At 44.9% G+C, this 19,313-nt stretch overlaps 1 protein-coding gene across 1 annotated transcript in view; it reads left to right on the top strand.

The window, feature by feature from the left end:
- The window catches only part of HMG20B (high mobility group 20B), a 740,474-nt gene that overhangs the window by 303,924 nt on the left and 417,237 nt on the right, over positions 1-19,313 (top strand). The window contains exon 4 of the mRNA XM_069767875.1: positions 13,175-13,378. Within this exon, the coding sequence (XP_069623976.1) occupies positions 13,175-13,378 (204 nt within the window). The remainder of the gene's footprint in view (positions 1-13,174; positions 13,379-19,313) is intronic.

The following is a 19,313-nucleotide window of genomic DNA, read 5'->3' as shown; positions in this document are numbered from 1 at the left end:
TGGTCTATCAATGACTGTACTTAGTTCCTGCAGTACTCGGAGGTGTATCCCGTCCAGGCCCAGAGATTTGTCAATTTTGGTGATTTTTAGATGCCGCCGTACTTCCTGCTGGGTTAAGCAGGTGACACTTAATGGGGATTTTTTGTTATCACTGATCATGTTGTCTGCCATGGAATTTTCTTGTGTAAATACTGATGAAAAAAAGTCATTTAGCTTATTGGCTTTTTCCTCATCCTCATCCACCATTTTACCCAGACTATTTTTAAGGGGGCCAACACTATATTTTTTTAATTTCTTACTATTTACATAGTTAAAGAATATTTTGGGATTATTTTTACTCTCTCTGGCAATGAGTCTCTCTGTCTCAATCTTAGCTGCCTTGATTTTCTTTTTACAGAATTTATTTAATTTTCTGTATTTATTTAATGCCTCATCACTACCTACTTCCTTTAATTCTCTAAATGCTTTCTTTTTGTCACTTATTGTGCCCCTTACAGCTCTATTTAGCCATATTGGTTTCCTCCTATTTCTAGTATATTTATTCCCATACGGTATATACTGTGCACAGGTCCTATCCAGGATGCTAATAAACGTCTCCCATTTTCTTTGTGTATTTTTATGTCTCAGGATATCGTCCCAGTTAATTGCACCAAGATCATATCTCATCCGTTGGAAATTTGCCCTCCTGAAGTTTAGTGTCCTTGTAACTCCTCTACTACACATCTTATTAAAGGATACATGAAAAGTTATTATTTTGTGATCACTATTCCCCCAAGTGACCCCCAACCCTTATATTTGATATGCGGTCTGGCCTGTTGGTTAATATTAGGTCTAGCAGTGCCCCCCTTCTTGTTGGGTCCTGAACCAGTTGTGAAAGGTAATTGTCTCTCATAGTTGTCAAAAACTGATTACCTTTGCTGGAACTGCAGATTTCCGTTCCCCAATCTATTTCAGGGTAGTTGAAGTCTCCCATAATAATAACTTCTCCTTGAGTCACAGCTTCATCTATTTGCTTTATGAGGATATTCTCCGTTGCTTCCATTATTCTTGGAGACTTATAATAAACCCCTATCAGTAATTTATTATTTTTTCCCCCTCCCCTTATCTCCACCCACAGGGACTCTATATTTTCATTAGATTCACCTATATTATCACGCCGGATTGGTTTTAAGGAAGATTTTACATATAGACACACCCCTCCCCCTCGCTTATCCATTCGGTCATTTCTGAACAGACTATAACCCTGCAAGTTAACAGCCCAGTCATGGTTCTCATCCAGCCACGTGTCCGATATCCCCACCATGTCATAATTATGCTCCAACACCATTAATTCTAATTTGTCCATTTTGTTAGCAAGGCTTCTGTTATTAGTATACATACATTTTATGTATCTCTGCACCTCTATTCTTTCTTAAATTAGTAATTGATCTAACCCCACCCCTCATGCCACCGCCACCCCCATCTTCCTTATTTGTGCCCAGGTCTCTATCTGCACTATCTTCCCCTCCTATAAAATGAATACCCTCCCGCCATTCCCTAGTTTAAACACTCCTCCAACCTTCTAGCCATTCTTTCCCCCAGCACAGCTGCACCCTTTTCTATTGAGGTGCAGCCCGTCCCTAGCGAAGAACCTGTAGCCAACTGAGAAGTCGGCCCAGTTCTGAAGGAACCCAAACCCCTCCTTACACCAATTCTTGAGCCACTTATTAACTTCCCTAATCTCCCGTTGCCTCTCTGGCGTGGCACGTGGTACAGGCAGTATTTCGGAAAATATCACGTTGGAGGTCCTTGCTTTCAGCTTGCGGCCTAATTCCCTGAAATCATCTTTAAGGACCTTCCACCTACCTCTAACTTTGTCATTTGTGCCAATGTGCACCATGACCCCTGGGTCCTCACCAGCCCCTTCCAGTAATCTGTCCACCCGATCAGTGATGTGTCGAACCCGAGCGCCAGGTAGGCATCACACCGTTCGACGATCCCTGGCTTTGTGACAGATCGCCCTATCTGTTACCCTAATAATTGAATCCCCCACTACCAGCACCTGTCTGGCTTGCCCTGCTCTCCTATTTCCCTCTTTACTGGAGCAGTCACTCCTCCGGCTTTCAGAGGACATGCCTGGCTGCAGCAGAGCTGTCCTGCAGCTCCATCCTACCATCCCCCCCTCATCTATCCCATTGAGCGTCTGCTCAGTGAGCAGAAGACTCCTTTCCATATTGTCAATGGATCTCCGTGTTGCCAGCTGCACATTTAGATTCAGAATCTGGGTTTCCAAATGCACAACGTGCTCACATCTCGCACAGCAGTATGCACCCTTGACCGGCTGCTCAAGGATTGCATACATGTGGCAAGATGTGCACTGGGTGGCATTAACAATAGTGGAGCACATTTCCTAAAGGGATTGCACCAGACAGAAACGTTAAATAAAAAATAAATGCAAATTATCAATAAAATAGAGACAGCAATTCAGTAATTCTTCCCTTGGAAACTCCCTGAATCCAAAGTCACTGAATCACAAGTCACACCTACCGCCTTTCACACTTACACTGAGGTCACACTCAGCTTGTTCACACTCGCTAAGCCGAAGATTTAAAGAATGTGGTATGTTGCATGTCGCACGTGGTATGTTGCATGTCGCACGTGGTATGTTGCATGTCGCACGTGGTATGTTGCATGTCTGTTGCATATGGTATGTTGCATGTCGTATATCGCAGGGTGCATGTCGTAGGGTGCATGCCGCAGGGTGCATGCTGCATGTGGTATGTTGCATGTCGTATGCCGCAGGGTGCATGCCGCAGGGTGCACGTCGCAGGGTGCATGTCGCATGTAATCTGCTCTTAGATAGATAAATAGATAGAAGGAATCAGAAAGTTAGAAGGAATACCATAGATAGAATGAGATAGATAGATTAAATGCAAAGAAATAGATAGATAAGCGATTTTGTCACAAAACTTACGCTAGCAGGCCTGGATGGGAAAAAGTTTTCCGGCATCCAGGACAACACAATTTGAATATTCAGACTTCTGGGGCATAGTGGTTACAGTGGAAAACCTGCACATGCGCAATGATGTATTGTATGCTTTGCCCACTGTTGGGGAATACATACTGCGTATGCGCTAGAGGTTAATGCACCGCAAAAAATAAGCGTGATCTGTGCTATTCACAGATCGAGTTGCGTCTGACACGCCGAGGAGCGAGGGGAGAGAGACAGCGATTAAGCCCTGCCTATCAGATCGGACCGGGGTGATTGAAAGCTGAAAATGGCGAGATTACTAAAGTATTTTCTCTGCAAAGGTGGGGAATCGGGGGATAATAAAGGCACTATTGTAAAGCAGAGCTCAGGCCCTATTGAACGATATTTTTATCTCATATCGAAAAAACGAGGTGACAGGTTCCCTTTAAGGCCGAATACGTGTTTGGGCCAGCTCGTGACGAAATTCTGGAAAAGGCCACAGATAGTAAGAAGGCTCTTCCTGAGCAAAACCCCCCAGGAAACTTTTTCCAGTTCACCACCTGACGGCACCATTGAGGACGTCCTTCTTACCCTCAGTGGGACAGGAACAACAAGCGGTTAAAAGGACCCTCTCCTTACCACCCACAAGTGTTTTTTCTGTCCCACTGGGGATAGGAACGGCGGGTGTGGACATGGGAGCCCTAAAAGATCCCCTTGACAAGAAAGCAGATGCCTTTCTAAAATCGGCTTGGGAGGCAGCAACATGGTCGTTTAAACCCGGGGTTGCCGCCACTTGTACAGCACGTTCTATGGTCAAGTGGTTAGAGGAACTAAGTGACCAGATTAAAAACAAATGCCCGAGAGAAAGACTACTTGAAGCGTTACCCTTTCTACAGGGCGCCACAAGATTCCTGGCAGGTGCTTCAATTGATTCTGTCAGAGGTGCCGCACGTGCATGTGCTTTATCCAACTCAGGACGTAGAGCATTGTGGCTAAAAAAATTGGACTGCTGACTTCCAATCGAAAGTCAAACTGTGGTGCAGTACCCTGTGAAGGGCAATATCTCTTTGGAAAAGCCCTAGATGAGATCCTAGAGAAAGCATCAGACAAAAAGAAACGGTTTCCACCGCCTTCCTTTCCTAGGCGGCGATGGGAAACCTCTCGTTCGTTCTTTCGTGGATCCGGATATAGAGGAGGCCGCGGCCGGTCAGATGACAGGTCTGTTCGGGGCAGACCCTGGAAAGACAGAAAAGAGAGGGGATTCCTTTTCAATAAGCCTCCCCCCAAGCCTGATCCAAAACACCAATGATGCCAAAATCCCAGTGGGGGGGAAGACTCCGATGGTTTGTCCACCACTGGGCAACGCTACCAGCCAAATCGCATAATAATGACCCGGGTGGCCGAAAAGAATCAGGCCACACTAGAGAGAGAGGTTCATCTCCTCATGCAAAAAGAGGTTTTAATAAAAGTACCCCACCAGGAGATAGGGAAGGGATTCTACAGCACCTTGTTTCTAAGGCCAATACCAGACAGCTCACTGAGGGCAATATTCAACCTGAAGGCACTAAACCATTATATTCAAGTGGAGAGTTTCAAAATGGAGACTCTAAAAACGGCAGTAAAAGTATTCAACCCAAACTGTTACATGGCAGTAATAGATCTAACAGATGCTTACTACCATGTGCCAATTGCTGGCCAACATCAACAATATCTAAGATTGGTGGTAAACATCGCCAAAACTCCCACCCACCTACAATATCAATGCCTTCCCTTCGGGGTAGCTATAGCTCCCCGTATATTTACAAAAATTATTGCCGAAGTAGCGTCGTTCATCAGGAAAGAAGACATAATGCTGGTACCCTATTTGGACCATTTTCTGGTAATAGCAAACAGAGAAAATTGCGAAAAAACAGTCGCAAGAGTAGTGGAGATACTGACCGAATTAGGCTGCATTATAAACCTAAAGAAATCAAGACTAATCCCAACTCAAACTCAAGAATTTCTAGGGATTCTATTGGATTCAGTCAAGCAGGAGTGTGTCCTTCCACAGAGGAAAATTCAAGCTATTCAACAGAAAATAAAACTGTTCCAACTACGACGGGCCATTTCACTACGGAAAGCAATGTCGCTCTTAGGGGTTCTAACGGCAACAATTCCAGCGACTCAGTGGGCACAAAGCCACACACGAGAGTTACAATGGCAGATACTAACCGAACAAATGGAAAATCCATACAATCTGAATCGCCAAATTCTTCTATCTCCAAAAGTTCAAGACTCAATAGAATGGTGGCTAAAAATGGAAAAGTTAAGCAACACAGTGCCTTGGTCATTACAGAATCCAGTAGTCCTAACTACTGATGCGAGCCCGTGGGGGTGGGGAGCGCACTTGGAAGATCAAGTCCTGCAGGGTCAATGGAGAGCCTCAATGAGAACAGCGTCTTCCAACCTAAAAGAGCTGTCGGCGGTGAGACAAGCACTTATTCGTATAGGAGAGAAGATATGAGGAAGACATGTGGTGGTGTTGTCCGACAACAACACAACGATAGCCTATATAAATCGACAAGGGGGCACAAGATCAGCATCCCTTGTGGCAGAGGCCAAAGAGCTGTTCATATGGGCCGAGAACAACCTTCTTTCCTTAACAGGAACATACTTAAAAGGGTCAGCGAATCAGGTAGCCGATTTCCTAAGCCGTCACATATTACATCAAGGGGGTGACAGAGGGGGTGTCCCCTGCGTCCTTCGGGAACATGTTGTGGCCAGGCGCCGGCTCGCTCATGTGACCGGGGTGGGCGGGGACCCTGCTATGTGTTTGGGGCCACTGCAGGACATATGGCACTCGCCGGCTCTAGTAGATTAACATGCACATGTTGATATACAAGCGGCGATGACACGTCACAAGCACGCAAGCGCACTTCTATCCTGCACCGATTGGATGCCGCACGGTCAAGTGACCGGAACGGCACAGTATATACACAGCACTAAGATCGGAGTTAAGCCACGCCCCCTGAGGAAGCGAGGCTATCATTAGCACGCGAAACGCGCGTTGGGGTGACCGGGGCTCTCACCAAAACTGGATATGGGTAACTATCGATTTTGATTCTTATTAGACCTATGGGCTAGATTTGTTTCATGTGGGTACATATTACAAGAGCAGTGGGTGCCTGATAACTTAGGAACAGTGCTCCGAGGGAAGATATTTAGCATTACACCCACACTCAGGTTAACCTTTTAGATAGAACTTCTGCCTATGTTTCTGGTTTAGAGTGGGAACCACTGGTCAAGTAATTACACCTGGGAATGGTTCACTTATTATAGTACTTGACTTATGATATCCATTTTTCATTCTTGTAAATCATTTGATTTAAATAAAGTTTGTATTTTGTGTAAACTCTAAGTCCTCCTCTTTTATATCCTTTGGTGACCATGTTGCTCGCTAGCAGGAAAAAGGTCACGTCAGAAAAATACCAGAAAATCTGGCAGAAATTCCTGGAATTCTCGGGGCGACAGTTGTCCGAGACGAGCCAAGAAATCCCAGAAATCCCTTTAAAAGTGCAAGTCTCCGCCCTGGGTGCGCTGTTTGATCAGAAACTTGCTGACCACCCTTAGGTCTATAGGTTCATCCGAGCCTCTTTTACATCCAGACCCTCAAAATCATTACCTAAGGTGGCTCCCTGGGATCTAAATTTAGTTTTAAATGCCATCACTGTTTCCCCCTTTGAGCCTCTCGGTTCCATTTCAATAAAAGCTTTAACCCTGAAAACGGTCCTCCTGGTTGCCTTAACTTCAGCCCGACGTACCTGCGAGCTGCAAGCTATTTCGGTAAACGCCCCCTTACATTACCTTTCAGGATGACAAAGTGATTATTAAAACTGACCTGGCCTTCCTTCCAAAGGTCAACTCAAAATTCCATAGAGACCAGGAAATAATTTTGCCCTCTTTTTTTCCTCAACCAAAATCCCAGAGAGAACAAACCTTCCATTGTCTCGATGTCAGACGCTGCCTGCTTCAATACATAGAAGCCACAAAATCTTGGCGTCAGTCATCAGCCCTTTTTGCCGCCTTCCAGGGGACAAACGGGAAAAAAGGCCTCAAAGGCAACTATTGCACGATGGTGGCGTACGGCTATTTCACTTTCATATTCCTCTTCTGGCCAAGTTCCCCCACAGGGTGTTACGGCTCACTCCACGCGTGCTATTGCCACATCCTGGGCAGAAAGGGCAGACTCTTTGGTGGAACAGATTTGTAGAGCGGCAGTATGGTCTTCACAATCCACCTTCTTCCGACATTATAGGCTAGACTTAGGTCTATCAAACTTGTCTTTCGGGAGAAAGCTACTATCTGCTGTTGTCCCACCCTAGTAGTCTTTCTATTTCTTCATCTCACGTACGGTGCTGTCATGGTGAAGGGAAAAAATGATAAGTACTTACGGGTAATTTGATTTTCCAGAACCATGACAGCACCGCATTAATTCCCGCCCTATCTTGGTGATGGTTGTGTGATGCACAAAAAAAAATAAAAAAATAATATATATATATATATATATTTTTTTTTTTTCTATGTGTATATATATAGAGAGATATACATAGATAGAAACTAACAAAGAGCTATACAAATGAATATTATATACGAGTGTGTACTAACAAAGGCGGTCATCTTCCATACTCTGAAACAAACTGAGGAGAGAGGTGCCGCCCCATTCTTTTATCTCTGCTGCATGTTTTCTGTTCCTGTGGGCGGATGCTATCTCTCACGTACAGTGCTGTCATGGTTCTGGAAAATCAAATTACCCGTAAGTAATTATCATTTTTGCCACCATTACAAATTCAAAAGCCAGAACCTTTTTCTCACTAAATCCCCTAGATGGGGCAGCGGGAGTCGGCGCTCTATCACATCCTTGGGGAGAAGGGCTCCTGTATGCCTTCCCACCTCTTCCATTGATTTTGAGAACACTTAGGAAGATACGGGACAACGAAGCAACAGTGATCTTGGTAGTACCTTTTGGGCCAGGGAGAAGCTGGTTCTCTTTACTAACCAGAATGACGGTAGAGAGGCCTATTCTTTTACCGAAGAGACAGGACCTACTGTACCAAGATCTATTGCTCCAGAAGAATCCAGCCTCACTCCAACTATGTTTTGGATCCTGAGGCCTGTCAGAAGATGTGGTCACCACACTCTAAGCAAGCAGAAAGCCGGTGACCTCGGCAATCTACAATAAAATTTGGAGGCGATTTTGTACCTTTTCAGGACGAGCTCCAGCAGACACTAAGAGTCCAGACATCCCCAGAATCCTCGACTTCCTCCAATTAGGGTTTAAAAAAGGTCTTCGGCCTAATACTTTAAAGGTGCAGATTGCAGCCCTTAGTGTTTTCTTTGACTTTTCTTTAGCCTCACATCCCTGGGTAGCAAGGTTCTCTAGAGCCACACAGAGAATGAGTCCTCTTGTAAGGAAGTCATCTCCACCGTGGGACCTTAACTTGGTCCTTAATGCCCTGTGTAAACCCCCGTATTTCCTGTCAAAGGACATGGATATAGCCAAGCTCTCTTTTAAAAACGCTTTTCTTGTGGCCATTACATCGGTTAAAAGATTGGGGGAGATGCAGGCCCTATCCATATAGGATCCATACCTACAGATTTTTGATGATAGAATAGTCTTGAGGCTTGACCCAGCTTTCCTCCCCAAGTTGGTGTCATCTACAAATATGAACCAAGAAATAATTCTTCCCTTGTTCTGCCAGCACCCTAGAAATCCAAAAGAGGGGGTCTATTATAATTTAGATGTCAGGGAGACAGTTCTAAAATATCTAAAGGCAACTGAGAGTTGGAGACGAGACAAAAATCTGTTTATTCAATATGGGGGGCCAAATAGGGGCTGTAAATCAGCTAAGGCAACTATTGCAAGGTGGATAAAAACTACAATAGACTTGGCGTATAGAGCTCAAGGGAAGGATCCTCCAAACATCCTTAGAGCCCATTCAACCCGAGCTAAGGCTATGTCATGGGCAGAAGGGGGGCCTCAACAGAGCAGATATCTAGGGCCGCAACTTGGACCAGTCTTAGTACTTTTGCTAGACATTATAAGCTAGATGTTGTTTCAGCACAATTAACTTTTGCCAGAAAAGTATTACATGCAGTAGTCCCACCCTAAGATTACCATCCTTTGGTACTTCTCCATGGTGCTGTCAGGTGGTGAACTGGAAAACGGTAATTAGACCTACTGGTGATTGTATTTCCAGGAATCCATCCTGATAGCACTGCTAGTTCCCTCCCCACTGCAAGATCTTGTTTTTGTATACTGTGATGTAACATTGGTGTAAGAATTGTTAATAAAACGCTCTTTTTTTGCATCCATCAAGTGTGGTACTTTGGAAAATCACTGGTGAGTGGTAAGCGGAGGGTCCTCTTAACCGCTTGTTGTTCCTGTCCCACTGAGGGTAAGAAGGATGTCCTCCATGGTTCTGTCAGGATAGATTCCTGGAAATACAATTACCGGTAGGTCTAATTACCATTTTTCGTGCCTCTCAGCCTCAGACCTCCCAGACAAAGGGAAAAGGAAAAAATTGGGAGATGGATTTATGCTAACCAAAGGGGCAAGAACATCCTTGTTCCCCAGCAACAACACCAACAGGATAAACAATGGCTCTCAAACTTTTTCCATCATTGGCAGGTCTTCTCCAGTTGCCTTTGGTCCTCAATGTCATCAAGGAGGGCTTTCTTATAGAGTTCGAGTCCTCCCCTCCTTGGGGTCTGAGAGTCGCCTCCCTACCATCCAAGGAGCCCAGACATTGCTGTTATTGGGGCTTCAGGATTTACTAAGATCAAAAGCAATTTCCCCGGTACTGGCGGACGAATAGGGAAGAGGCCACTACTCTCTGCTCTTCTTGGTAATGAAACCTTCAGGGGAGGCACGTATCATCATAAACCTAAAGAATCTCAATCGGCACATTTCCTATCGCAGATTCAAGATGGAATATGTAAAATCATCTATTCCCCTGATAGGTCCTCATTTTTTCATGGCAACCATCGACCTGAAGGATGCTTACTTTCATGTGTCAATTCATCCCCAACACTGAAAGTATTTGAGGTTTGCAGTGCAGCAGAACCAGCAAGTGAGGCACTATCAGTTCAATGTACTCCCTTTCGGCATCTCCTCAGTGCCAAGGGTTTTTTCCAGGATAATGGCAGAAGCTGTGTCATATATCCGAGGACAGGGCATCTGCATCGTGCTTTACCTGGATGACCTACTGGACATAGGCCCTTCTGCTCAGATTTTCAGGGGTCATGTATCAAAATCTCTGGACATTCTGCAGTCTCTGGGATGTCTCCCAAACTTAAAGAAATCTCAGCTCCAGCCCTCCAAAACGAGAAGATTTCTCGCGGTCCTTCTAGACTCCGGGAAACCGATGTCCTTTCTACCAGAGGATTAATGTTTGGCGGTGATGGCAAAGGTCTCGGAGTTCAGAAAGCAAAAATTCCCTACCCTTTGGGCAGCCATGTCTGTCCTAGGCTCTGACAGCGTGTATTCAATCCGTGTCCTGGGCTCAGGCCCACTCCAGGATTCTTGAAACCCATATTCTCGAGAACTGGAACGGGAATCCTAGATCATTGAACAAAAGCGTGCAAACTCCAGGCTGTGTAATGGCCTCCCTGGCCTGGTGGTTGAACCCCAAAAGCCTTCACAGAGGGGTAAGCTGGTCTCAATGTCATCTGGTTATGTTAACATCCATTGCCAGCAAGAGAGGCTGGGGCTATAGTATCTCTTACTCTGTTCCAGGGGCGCTGGAGCCAGAATATAAGTGCCAGGTCCTCCACCTTCAGGAAGCTGAAGGCAGTGGAGGAAGCTCTTCTGACAACAGGCAGTCTTTTCTCCGGACGCCACGTCTGAGTATATTTGGACAACATGACTACAGGGGAGCATGAGATTCGACAGTCTGAAGGCTATTTCAAGCCGGATATTTTGTTTGGCAGAAAGACATCTCTCCCTAACAGCCGTCCGTTTAAAAGGGGAGTGGAGCCTGAACAAGGGAATCTTCACGATGCTGGTAGACAGGTGGGGCCTACCAGAAATCAATTTGCTTGATTCAAGTCAAAATGCTCCGGTCAAAGGCTATTTTTCCCTAAACCCCAGGTATAAGTCCAAGGGGGTGGATGCCTTTGCTCAGAAGTGGAACTTTCGGTTGGCATACGCATTTCCTCCAATTCCAATGCTAACGTCACCGCTCTCCTTTCCGGCCGCTGTTCTTACACAGGGCAGAGAAGCAGAGCGCCGAGGGACAGACAGCGGAAGGTAAGTATGTACTGTTTGTTTGTTTTTACTTTTACGCTGGTAACCAGGGTAAACATCGGGTTACTAAGCGCGGCCCTGTACTTAGTAACCCGATGTTTACCCTGGTTACCAGCGAAGACATCGCTGAATCGGCGTCACACACGCCGATTCAGTGATGTCAGCAGGAAGTCCAGCGACGAAATAAAGTGCTGGACTTTCTGCAGCGACCAACGACATCACAGCAGGATCCTGATCGCTGCTGTGTGTCAAACTGAACGATATCGCTAGCCAGGATGCTGCAACGTCACGGATCGCTAGCGATATCGTTCAGTGTGACGGTACCTTTAGCCATAGGAGAACCTTCCTTGATAATTAGAGATATGTCCTTTCTCCCTAAAGTAGTGTCTGATTTCTACCCATCACAGGACATAGTCCTCCCCTCCTTTTGCCAAAATCCAGCAAATCCAAAGGAGGAGGCGTTCCATACTCATTTTATGTTTGGTGTACAAACTTATATCACCTAGAACATACCAGACCCTGGAGAGTTGACCAGGACTTATTTATACAGCCACCTGGTCGAAATAAAGGGAAGAAAGTGGCGACAGGTACCATAGCGAACTGGATCAAGAGAGCCAGTTCGCTATGGTACCTGTTGCCACTTTCTTCCCTTTATCCCTGGGCTCATATCTGCACCAAAACATGACTCCCCCAGCTGGAATCAAGGCTCATTCTACAAGGGCTACCTCAGTCTCCTGGGCTGAGAGCAGATGCATCCACAGAGCAGATCTGCAGGGCGGCAACATGGTCTTCACGCCATACCTATACCATACACTACAGGTTGGACTTAATGTCCAATAGGGATCTAGCCTTTGGCCAGAAAGAACTCCAGGCTGTTGTCACCCCCCCAGTGCAGAATAATAATAATAATAATAATTTTATTTATATAGCGCCAACATATTCCGCAGCGCTTTACAAATTATAGAATATAATTGGATGGTATTCCTCCTATGCTGTCGTGGAAGGTGACTATAGAAAATTGAGTTAGAGCTACGGGTAAATCTGTTTCCACGACAGTACTAATTCCCTCCCTGTGTTTCTTGGACAATTTCTAAGAATTTAGAGGTAACAGGTGAATAGGAGGTGGGAAGGGCTTTTAAAACCTCTTGTGTTTCCTGTCTCCCTTTAGGGCGTGGAGACATTAGACCTACAGGTAATTCGGTTTCCATTTTTGAATTTACCAAATCGTTGCAATTAAACAAAATTGAAAAATTTTAAAGAGGACTGTATACTTTCCGTACCCACTGTATTTGCCAAAGACAGGGATAGCTTAGAACTCAGATGTGCATATAAAATAACATAGCCAGTGAAAAGTGAAAAAAGTCAATTTTTCAGTTGTGACAAATTCAATTCCATGGAAAAATTGTACACTTATTTAAAAACCAGTTAAAAACTACGGTAGTTTGAAGTTTTTCGTGTTTGTGTAAATATTAATATAGAATAGCATATTTGACATAAGAATCCGAGAGCTGGCATTTTCTCATGATCTTGTATCATGGAACCAATGGTACAGCCAGTGCTCAACCATTGATATTGATGGCAGTCAAGGTGTTAAAGTACTTTTTTATTTTTTTTTGTGGTGCTCATAATCTATACTGAATTAATGGAGGTGTTTTCCATTTTTTCATCATTTCTGTCACTAACTTGTCTGTTCATCCTGTGAATTCCTTCTTGGTGGTGCATTTTCAATGTTATGGGTGGTATGAACAGCAAAGGAATAGCAACAGCATTCAAAACATTTTAGGTAATTATTACTGCAAATTTTGTAGCTGATTTGTTTCATTACACGCCACAAAAAAACTGTGTGAGTCTACGTTTTATTTATCATTTATTTGTCTTGTGCAGTGCATATAAGTATGTGTATCCCGGTTTGACATTTTCCTTTTTCTCTGTAAATTCAGCCAGTAAAGAAGAGAGGATGGCCAAAAGGAAAGAAAAGGAAAAAAGTCTTGCCCAATGGACCAAAAGCCCCTGTCACTGGTTATGTTCGGTTTCTGAATGAACGCAGAGAACAGATTCGAACACAGCATCCTGACTTGCCCTTCCCGGAGATAACAAAGATGCTTGGAGCTGAGTGGAGTACTCTGCCAACTACTGAGAAACAGGTTCTAGAACATTCAGATTATTTTGTTTATCCGCTTCCTAACGGGTGATTTGCAATGTTTGCATTTTTTTTTCTCTCCTTCAAATCATAACTTTTTATTTTATTATTTTTCCATAGCTGTATGAGGGTCTGTGTTTTTGTGAAATGAGCTGAAATTTTCAATTACATCATCCATTTTACCATTCATTTACTAGAAAACGAAAAAAAAATTCAGAGTGCAGTGAAATAATGTAAACCCCCCCCCCCCCAACAAAACATGGAATTCCACACCTGTTTTGAGGGGGTTGTTTTAGGGCATTCATTGTGCTTTTTTACCTAAACAGGTGTCCTTTAATTGCTATTTTAATTGCTTTTTCTATCTGCTGTCATTCTCCTGCCATGAGAACTTTTTATCTTTTTATATTATACAGCTTATTTTCATATTTCAGCCTCTAGTGCACAGTAGTTATATTTCAGGAGAGTAGTTAACTCTTAACATCCCAGTCAGCTATCTTCAGACCATTAATTTTTATACAACAGTTAAAGGGAACCTCCAGTGCGTATGCATAGGAAAAGGCCAAAGAACCCTGGCGCATACCCTAGTCAGAGCAGAGAAGGACACCTGTGCAGGGGCACATAGCCAGGGACACTGTGGATGACGTAGGACGCGTCATTAACACAAAGCAAGAAGGTGGACAGCTTTGCAAGAAGAGTGGCGGCACCGAACCAAGACAAGCAACGTCCATCAGACCCGACTTGCAGGCCTTAGTGGGGTAATATATACAACATTTTAGAATGCTGAATATCAGGGCTGAAAGGTGGCGGCCTTACCTCATATCAGAAAAATCTGGTGACAGGTTCCTTTTTAAATGCTCACTTCTCTTCCCCCTTAGCGTGCTTTCACACTGCATTTTGCACGCGTTATTTGGTCATGTCGGGGCTTATGTTCGAACTCCCCGTAAAACGGGATTCGGGCAAATGCGCCGATGCGGACATACACTTATGGTGCCAACAGAGTGAATGTGTGCTCTGTCAGTCATCATATTTGGGTGTGTATCCCTGCAGATTGGGTGAAAGGGTTAACTGTAATTTCACCCGACCTACAGGGACAGGGGGAGTGGTACTTAAGCCCGGGGGGTGGCTTCGCCCCCCCCCCCCCCCGTGGTTATTATTGCTCTGATTGGCTGTTTCACTTTCAACAGCCAATCAGAGCAATTTGTTATATTTCACCTATGAAACGTGAAATATTACAATCCAGCCATGGCCGATGCTGCAATATCATCGGCCATGGCTGGAAACCATGATCTGCCACCGCCACCGATCTCCTCCCCAGTCGTCCGTCCTGTCCTGTAATGTGCACAGCTCCCCTCCGTCCTCCTGTCTGCTCCTCCTGTCCACTCCCCCCGTGCTCCGATCCCACCCCCCCGTGCTCCGTTCCCACCCCCCCCATATACTTACCAAGCTCCGGTGTCCCTCCAGGTGTCCGTCCGTCTTCATGGGCGCCGCCATCTTCCAAAATGGCAGGCGCATGCGCAGTGCGCCTGCCGAATCTGCCGGCAGATTTATTCCAGGTTTTATCACAGTGATCAAAATAAAAAAATAGTAATTGAACCCCCCTTTTATCACCCCCATAAGTAGGGATAATAATAAAATAAAGAAAATATATTTACTTTTATTTTTCCACTAGGGTTAGGGTTAGAATTAGGGTTAGGGTTAGAATTAGGGTTAGGGTTAGAACTAGGGTTAGGGTTAGAATTAGGCTATGTGCACATGGTACGGATTTGGCTGCAGATCCGCAGTGGATTGGCCGCTGCGGATTCGTAGCAGTTTTCCATCACACGTTTACAGTACCATGTAAACCTATGGAAAACCAAATCCGCTGTGCCCATGGTGCGGAAAAAAACGCGCGGAAACGCTGCGTTGTATGTTCCGCAACATGTCAATTCTTTGTGCGGATTCCGCAGCGTTTTACACCTGTTCCTCAATAGGAATCCGCAGGTGAAATCCACACAAAAAACATAGTGCCTTTTACCTGCGGATTTTTCAAAAATGGTGCGGAAAAATCTCACACAAATCCGCAACGTGGGCATATAGTCTTAGGTTTAGGGTTGGAATTAGAGTAAGGGTTGGAATTAGGGTTATGGTTGGAAATAGGGTTAAGATTAGGCTTGTGGTCAGGGTTAGGGGTGTGGGTTGGGATTAGGGTTAGGGGTATGTTGGGGTTAGTGTTGGAGTTAAGGTACCGTCACACTAGACGATATCGCTAGCGATCCGTGACGTTGCAGCGTCCTCGCTAGCGATATCGTCCAGTGTGACAGGCAGCAACGATCAGGCCCCTGCTGTGCTGTCGCTGGTCGGGGAAGAAAGTCCAGAACTTTATTTCGTCGCTGGACTCCCCGCAGACATCGCTGAATCGGTGTGTGTGACACCGATTCAGCGATGTCTTCACTGGTAACCAGGGTAAACATCGGGTAACTAAGCGCAGGGCCGCGCTTAGTAACCCGATGTTTACCCTGGTTACCATCGTAAAAAAACAAACAGTACATACTTACATTCAGCTGTCTGTCCCTTGCCGTCTATTTCCTGCACTGACTGCTGGCCGCAAAGTGAAAGTGAAAGCACAGCACAGCGGTGAGTCACACAGCGGTGACTCACCGCTGTGGCTGTGCTCTGCTTTCACTTTACGGCCAGCAGTCAGTGCAGCAAACAGTCGGCAAGGGACAGACAGCTGAATGTAAGTATGTACTGTTTGTTTTTTTACGATGGTAACCAGGGTAAACATCGGGTTACTAAGCGCGGCCCTGCGCTTAGTTACCCGATGTTTACCCTGGTTACCGGGGACCTCGGGATCGTTGGTCGCTGGAGAGCGGTCTGTGTGACAGCTCTCCAGCGACCAAACAGCGACGCTGCAGCGATCCGGATCGTTGTCGGTATCGCTGCAGCGTCGCTAAGTGTGACGGTACCTTTAGAATTGAGGGGTTTCCACTGTTTAGACACATCAGGGGTCTCCAAACGCAACATGGCGCCACCATTGATTCCAGCCAATCTTGCGTTCAAAATTCAAAAAGTCAAATGGTGCATCCTCCCTTCCGTGCCCTGATGTGCGCCCAAACAGTGGTTTACCCAAACATATGGGGTATCAGCGTACTCAGGAAAAATAGCACAACAACTTTGGGGGTCTAATTTCTCCTGTTCCCCTTGGGAAATTAACAAAATGGGGGCTAAAAAATTAATTTGTGGGGAAAAAAAGATTTTTTATTTTCACGGCTCTGCGTTAAAAAATTCTGTGAAGCACGGGGGTTCAAAGTGCTCACCACACATCTAGATAAGTTCCTTGGGGGGTCTAGTTTCCAAAATGGGGTCACTTGTGGGGGGTTTCCACTGTTTAGGCACATCAGTGGCTCTGCAAACGCATCGTGACGCTCTCAGACCATTCCATCAAAGTCTGCATTTCAAAACGTCACTACTTCCCTTCTGAGCCCCGACGTGTACCCAAACAGTGGTTTACCCCCACATATGGGGTATCGGCATACTCAGGACAAACTGGGCAACAAGTCTTGGGGTCCAATTTTTCCTGTTACCCTTGTGAAAATAGAAAATTGCTTGCTAAAGCATAATTTTTGAGGAAAGAAAAATGATTTTTTTTATTTTCACAGCTCTGCATTATAAACTTCTGTGAAGCACTTGGGGGTTCAAAGTGGTCACCGTACATCTATATTAGTTCCTTGGAAGGTCTAGTTTCCAAAATGGGGTCACTTGTGGGGTAGCTGCAATGTTTAGGCACACAGGGGCTCTCCAAACGAGACATGGTGTCCGCTAACGATTGAAGCTAATTTTTCATTCAAAAAGTCAAATGGCGCTCCTTTCCTTCCGAGCCCTGCTGTGTGCCTAAACGGTGGTTTACCCCCACATATGAGGTATCCGTGTACTCAGGAGAAATTGCCCAATACATTTTGGGATCCATTTTATCCTGTTGCCCTGTTAAAAATGAAAAAATTGAGGCTAAAAGAAATTTTTTGTGAAAAAAGTACTTTTTCATTTTTACGGATCAATTTTTGAATCACTTGGGGGTTCAAAGTGCTCACTATGCATCTAGATAAGCTCCGTGGGGGGTCTAGTTTCCAAAATGGGGTCACTTGTGGGGGAGCTCCAATGTTTAGGCACACAGGGGCTCTCCAAACGCGACATGGTGTCCGCTAAAGATTGGAGCCAATTTTCATTAAAAAAGTCAAATGGCGCTTTCCCTTCCGAGCCCTGTCGTGCGCCCAAACAGTGGTTCCCCCCCAAATATGGGGTATCAGCGTACTCAGGACAAATTGTACAATAACTTTTGTGCTCCAGTTTCTCCTTTTACCCTTGGGAAAATAAAAAAAAAATGTTGCTAAAAGATCATTTTTGTGACTAAAAAGTTAAATGTTCATTTTTTCCTTCCATGTTGCTTCTGCTGCTGTGAAGCAACTGAAGGGTTAATAAACTTCTTGAATGTGGTTTTGAGCACCTTGAGGGGTGCAGTTTTTAGAATGGTGTCACTTCTGGGTATTTTCAGCCATATAGACCCCTCAAACTGACTTCAAATGTGAGGTGGTCCCTAAAAAATATGATTTTGTTGTAAAAATGAGAAATCGCTGGTCAAATTTTAACCCTTATAACTTCCTAGCAAAAAATAAATTTGGTTTCCAAAATTTTGCTGATGTAAAGTAGACATGTGGGTAATGTTAATTATTTACTATTTTGTGTCACATACTTTTCACGTTTAACAGAATAAAAATTAAAAATTTGAAAATTGCAAAATTTTCAAAATTTTAGCCAAATTTCCATTTTTTTCACAAATAAACGCAAAATATATTGACATAAATTTACCACTAACATGAAGCCCAATATGACGCGAAAAAACAGTCTCCGAACCGCTAGGATCAGTTGAAGCGTTTGAGTTATTACCTCATAAAGGGACACTGGTCAGAATTGCAAAAAACGGCCAGTTCATTAAGGTCAAAATAGGATGGGTCATTAAGGGGTTAAGTGATTTAAAAAATGTCACCATTTTACAAAACTTTTAGGGTATGTTCCCATGGTCAGGAACCGGCAGCGCATTGGATGCAGCACATGTCCGCACCATCCAAAGTGCTGACAGCTTTTGAATGCAGGTGATTCCGCATGTGTTCATTGAACCGTTCAGATTCACCACACCCTAGTCACGGAGACACCATCACGTGTTTCTCAACGCAAGCTGGATCACTGCGTTGAGAAACACGTGATGGTGTCTCCGCGGCTTTTCTACATGCATTTGCATATTTCCATATAATGAGAAGAAAAACTCTGACGATTGCATAGCACCACCCGCAGCTCACAGTAAGGGAGACCTCATCTGTCCTTCTGAAACAGATCGTTTAAGCGAATCTCCAATTGCGCTATAGTGAAGCTCTGTGCCGATCATCTTTCTGTTTCTTGGTATAACGAAGTTGTTCATTTGCATATTTCCCATAAGGTATGGGAGCAGTGTTCTGGATCACTGCGTTGAGGAACACCTGATGGTGTCTCCGCGGTGTTGGATGTTTTGATCTCCCCGAGGTCATTCATCCTTATGTTTATAGTCCTTTTACTAGGCACTGCGCCTAATAGCCAGTTTCCTACTCCACACTGATGAGGGGCAAATACCCCGAAACAGCGGTCTGTGGATGGATACCATGCTTGGCATAGGTGGCTTTCCTTCATAGGATGCTGCCCTTCCCGTGGTTGTTCCTTCCCGGTGAAAGACCTGGCTATTTATTGCTTGGTTGAGAAACACGTGATGGTGTCTCTGCGGCTTTTCTACATGCAGCTGATTTTGACACCCAGCGATCTCGGCATTTAGAAGGTAGGCAGAGGGAAGCCCCTCTGCCCTCCAATCAGCATCTCTGCGACTTCATTGCCGGTGCCCGACTATTGCCATTGTAACCAGATTTCGTCATGATAGCATC

This window comes from Ranitomeya imitator, chromosome 1, assembly GCF_032444005.1.
Source record: "Ranitomeya imitator isolate aRanImi1 chromosome 1, aRanImi1.pri, whole genome shotgun sequence".
Taxonomy (NCBI): domain Eukaryota; kingdom Metazoa; phylum Chordata; class Amphibia; order Anura; family Dendrobatidae; genus Ranitomeya; species Ranitomeya imitator.
The sequence above is the reverse complement of the archived record's forward strand: the minus strand, read 5'-3'. Positions and strand labels throughout refer to the sequence as shown.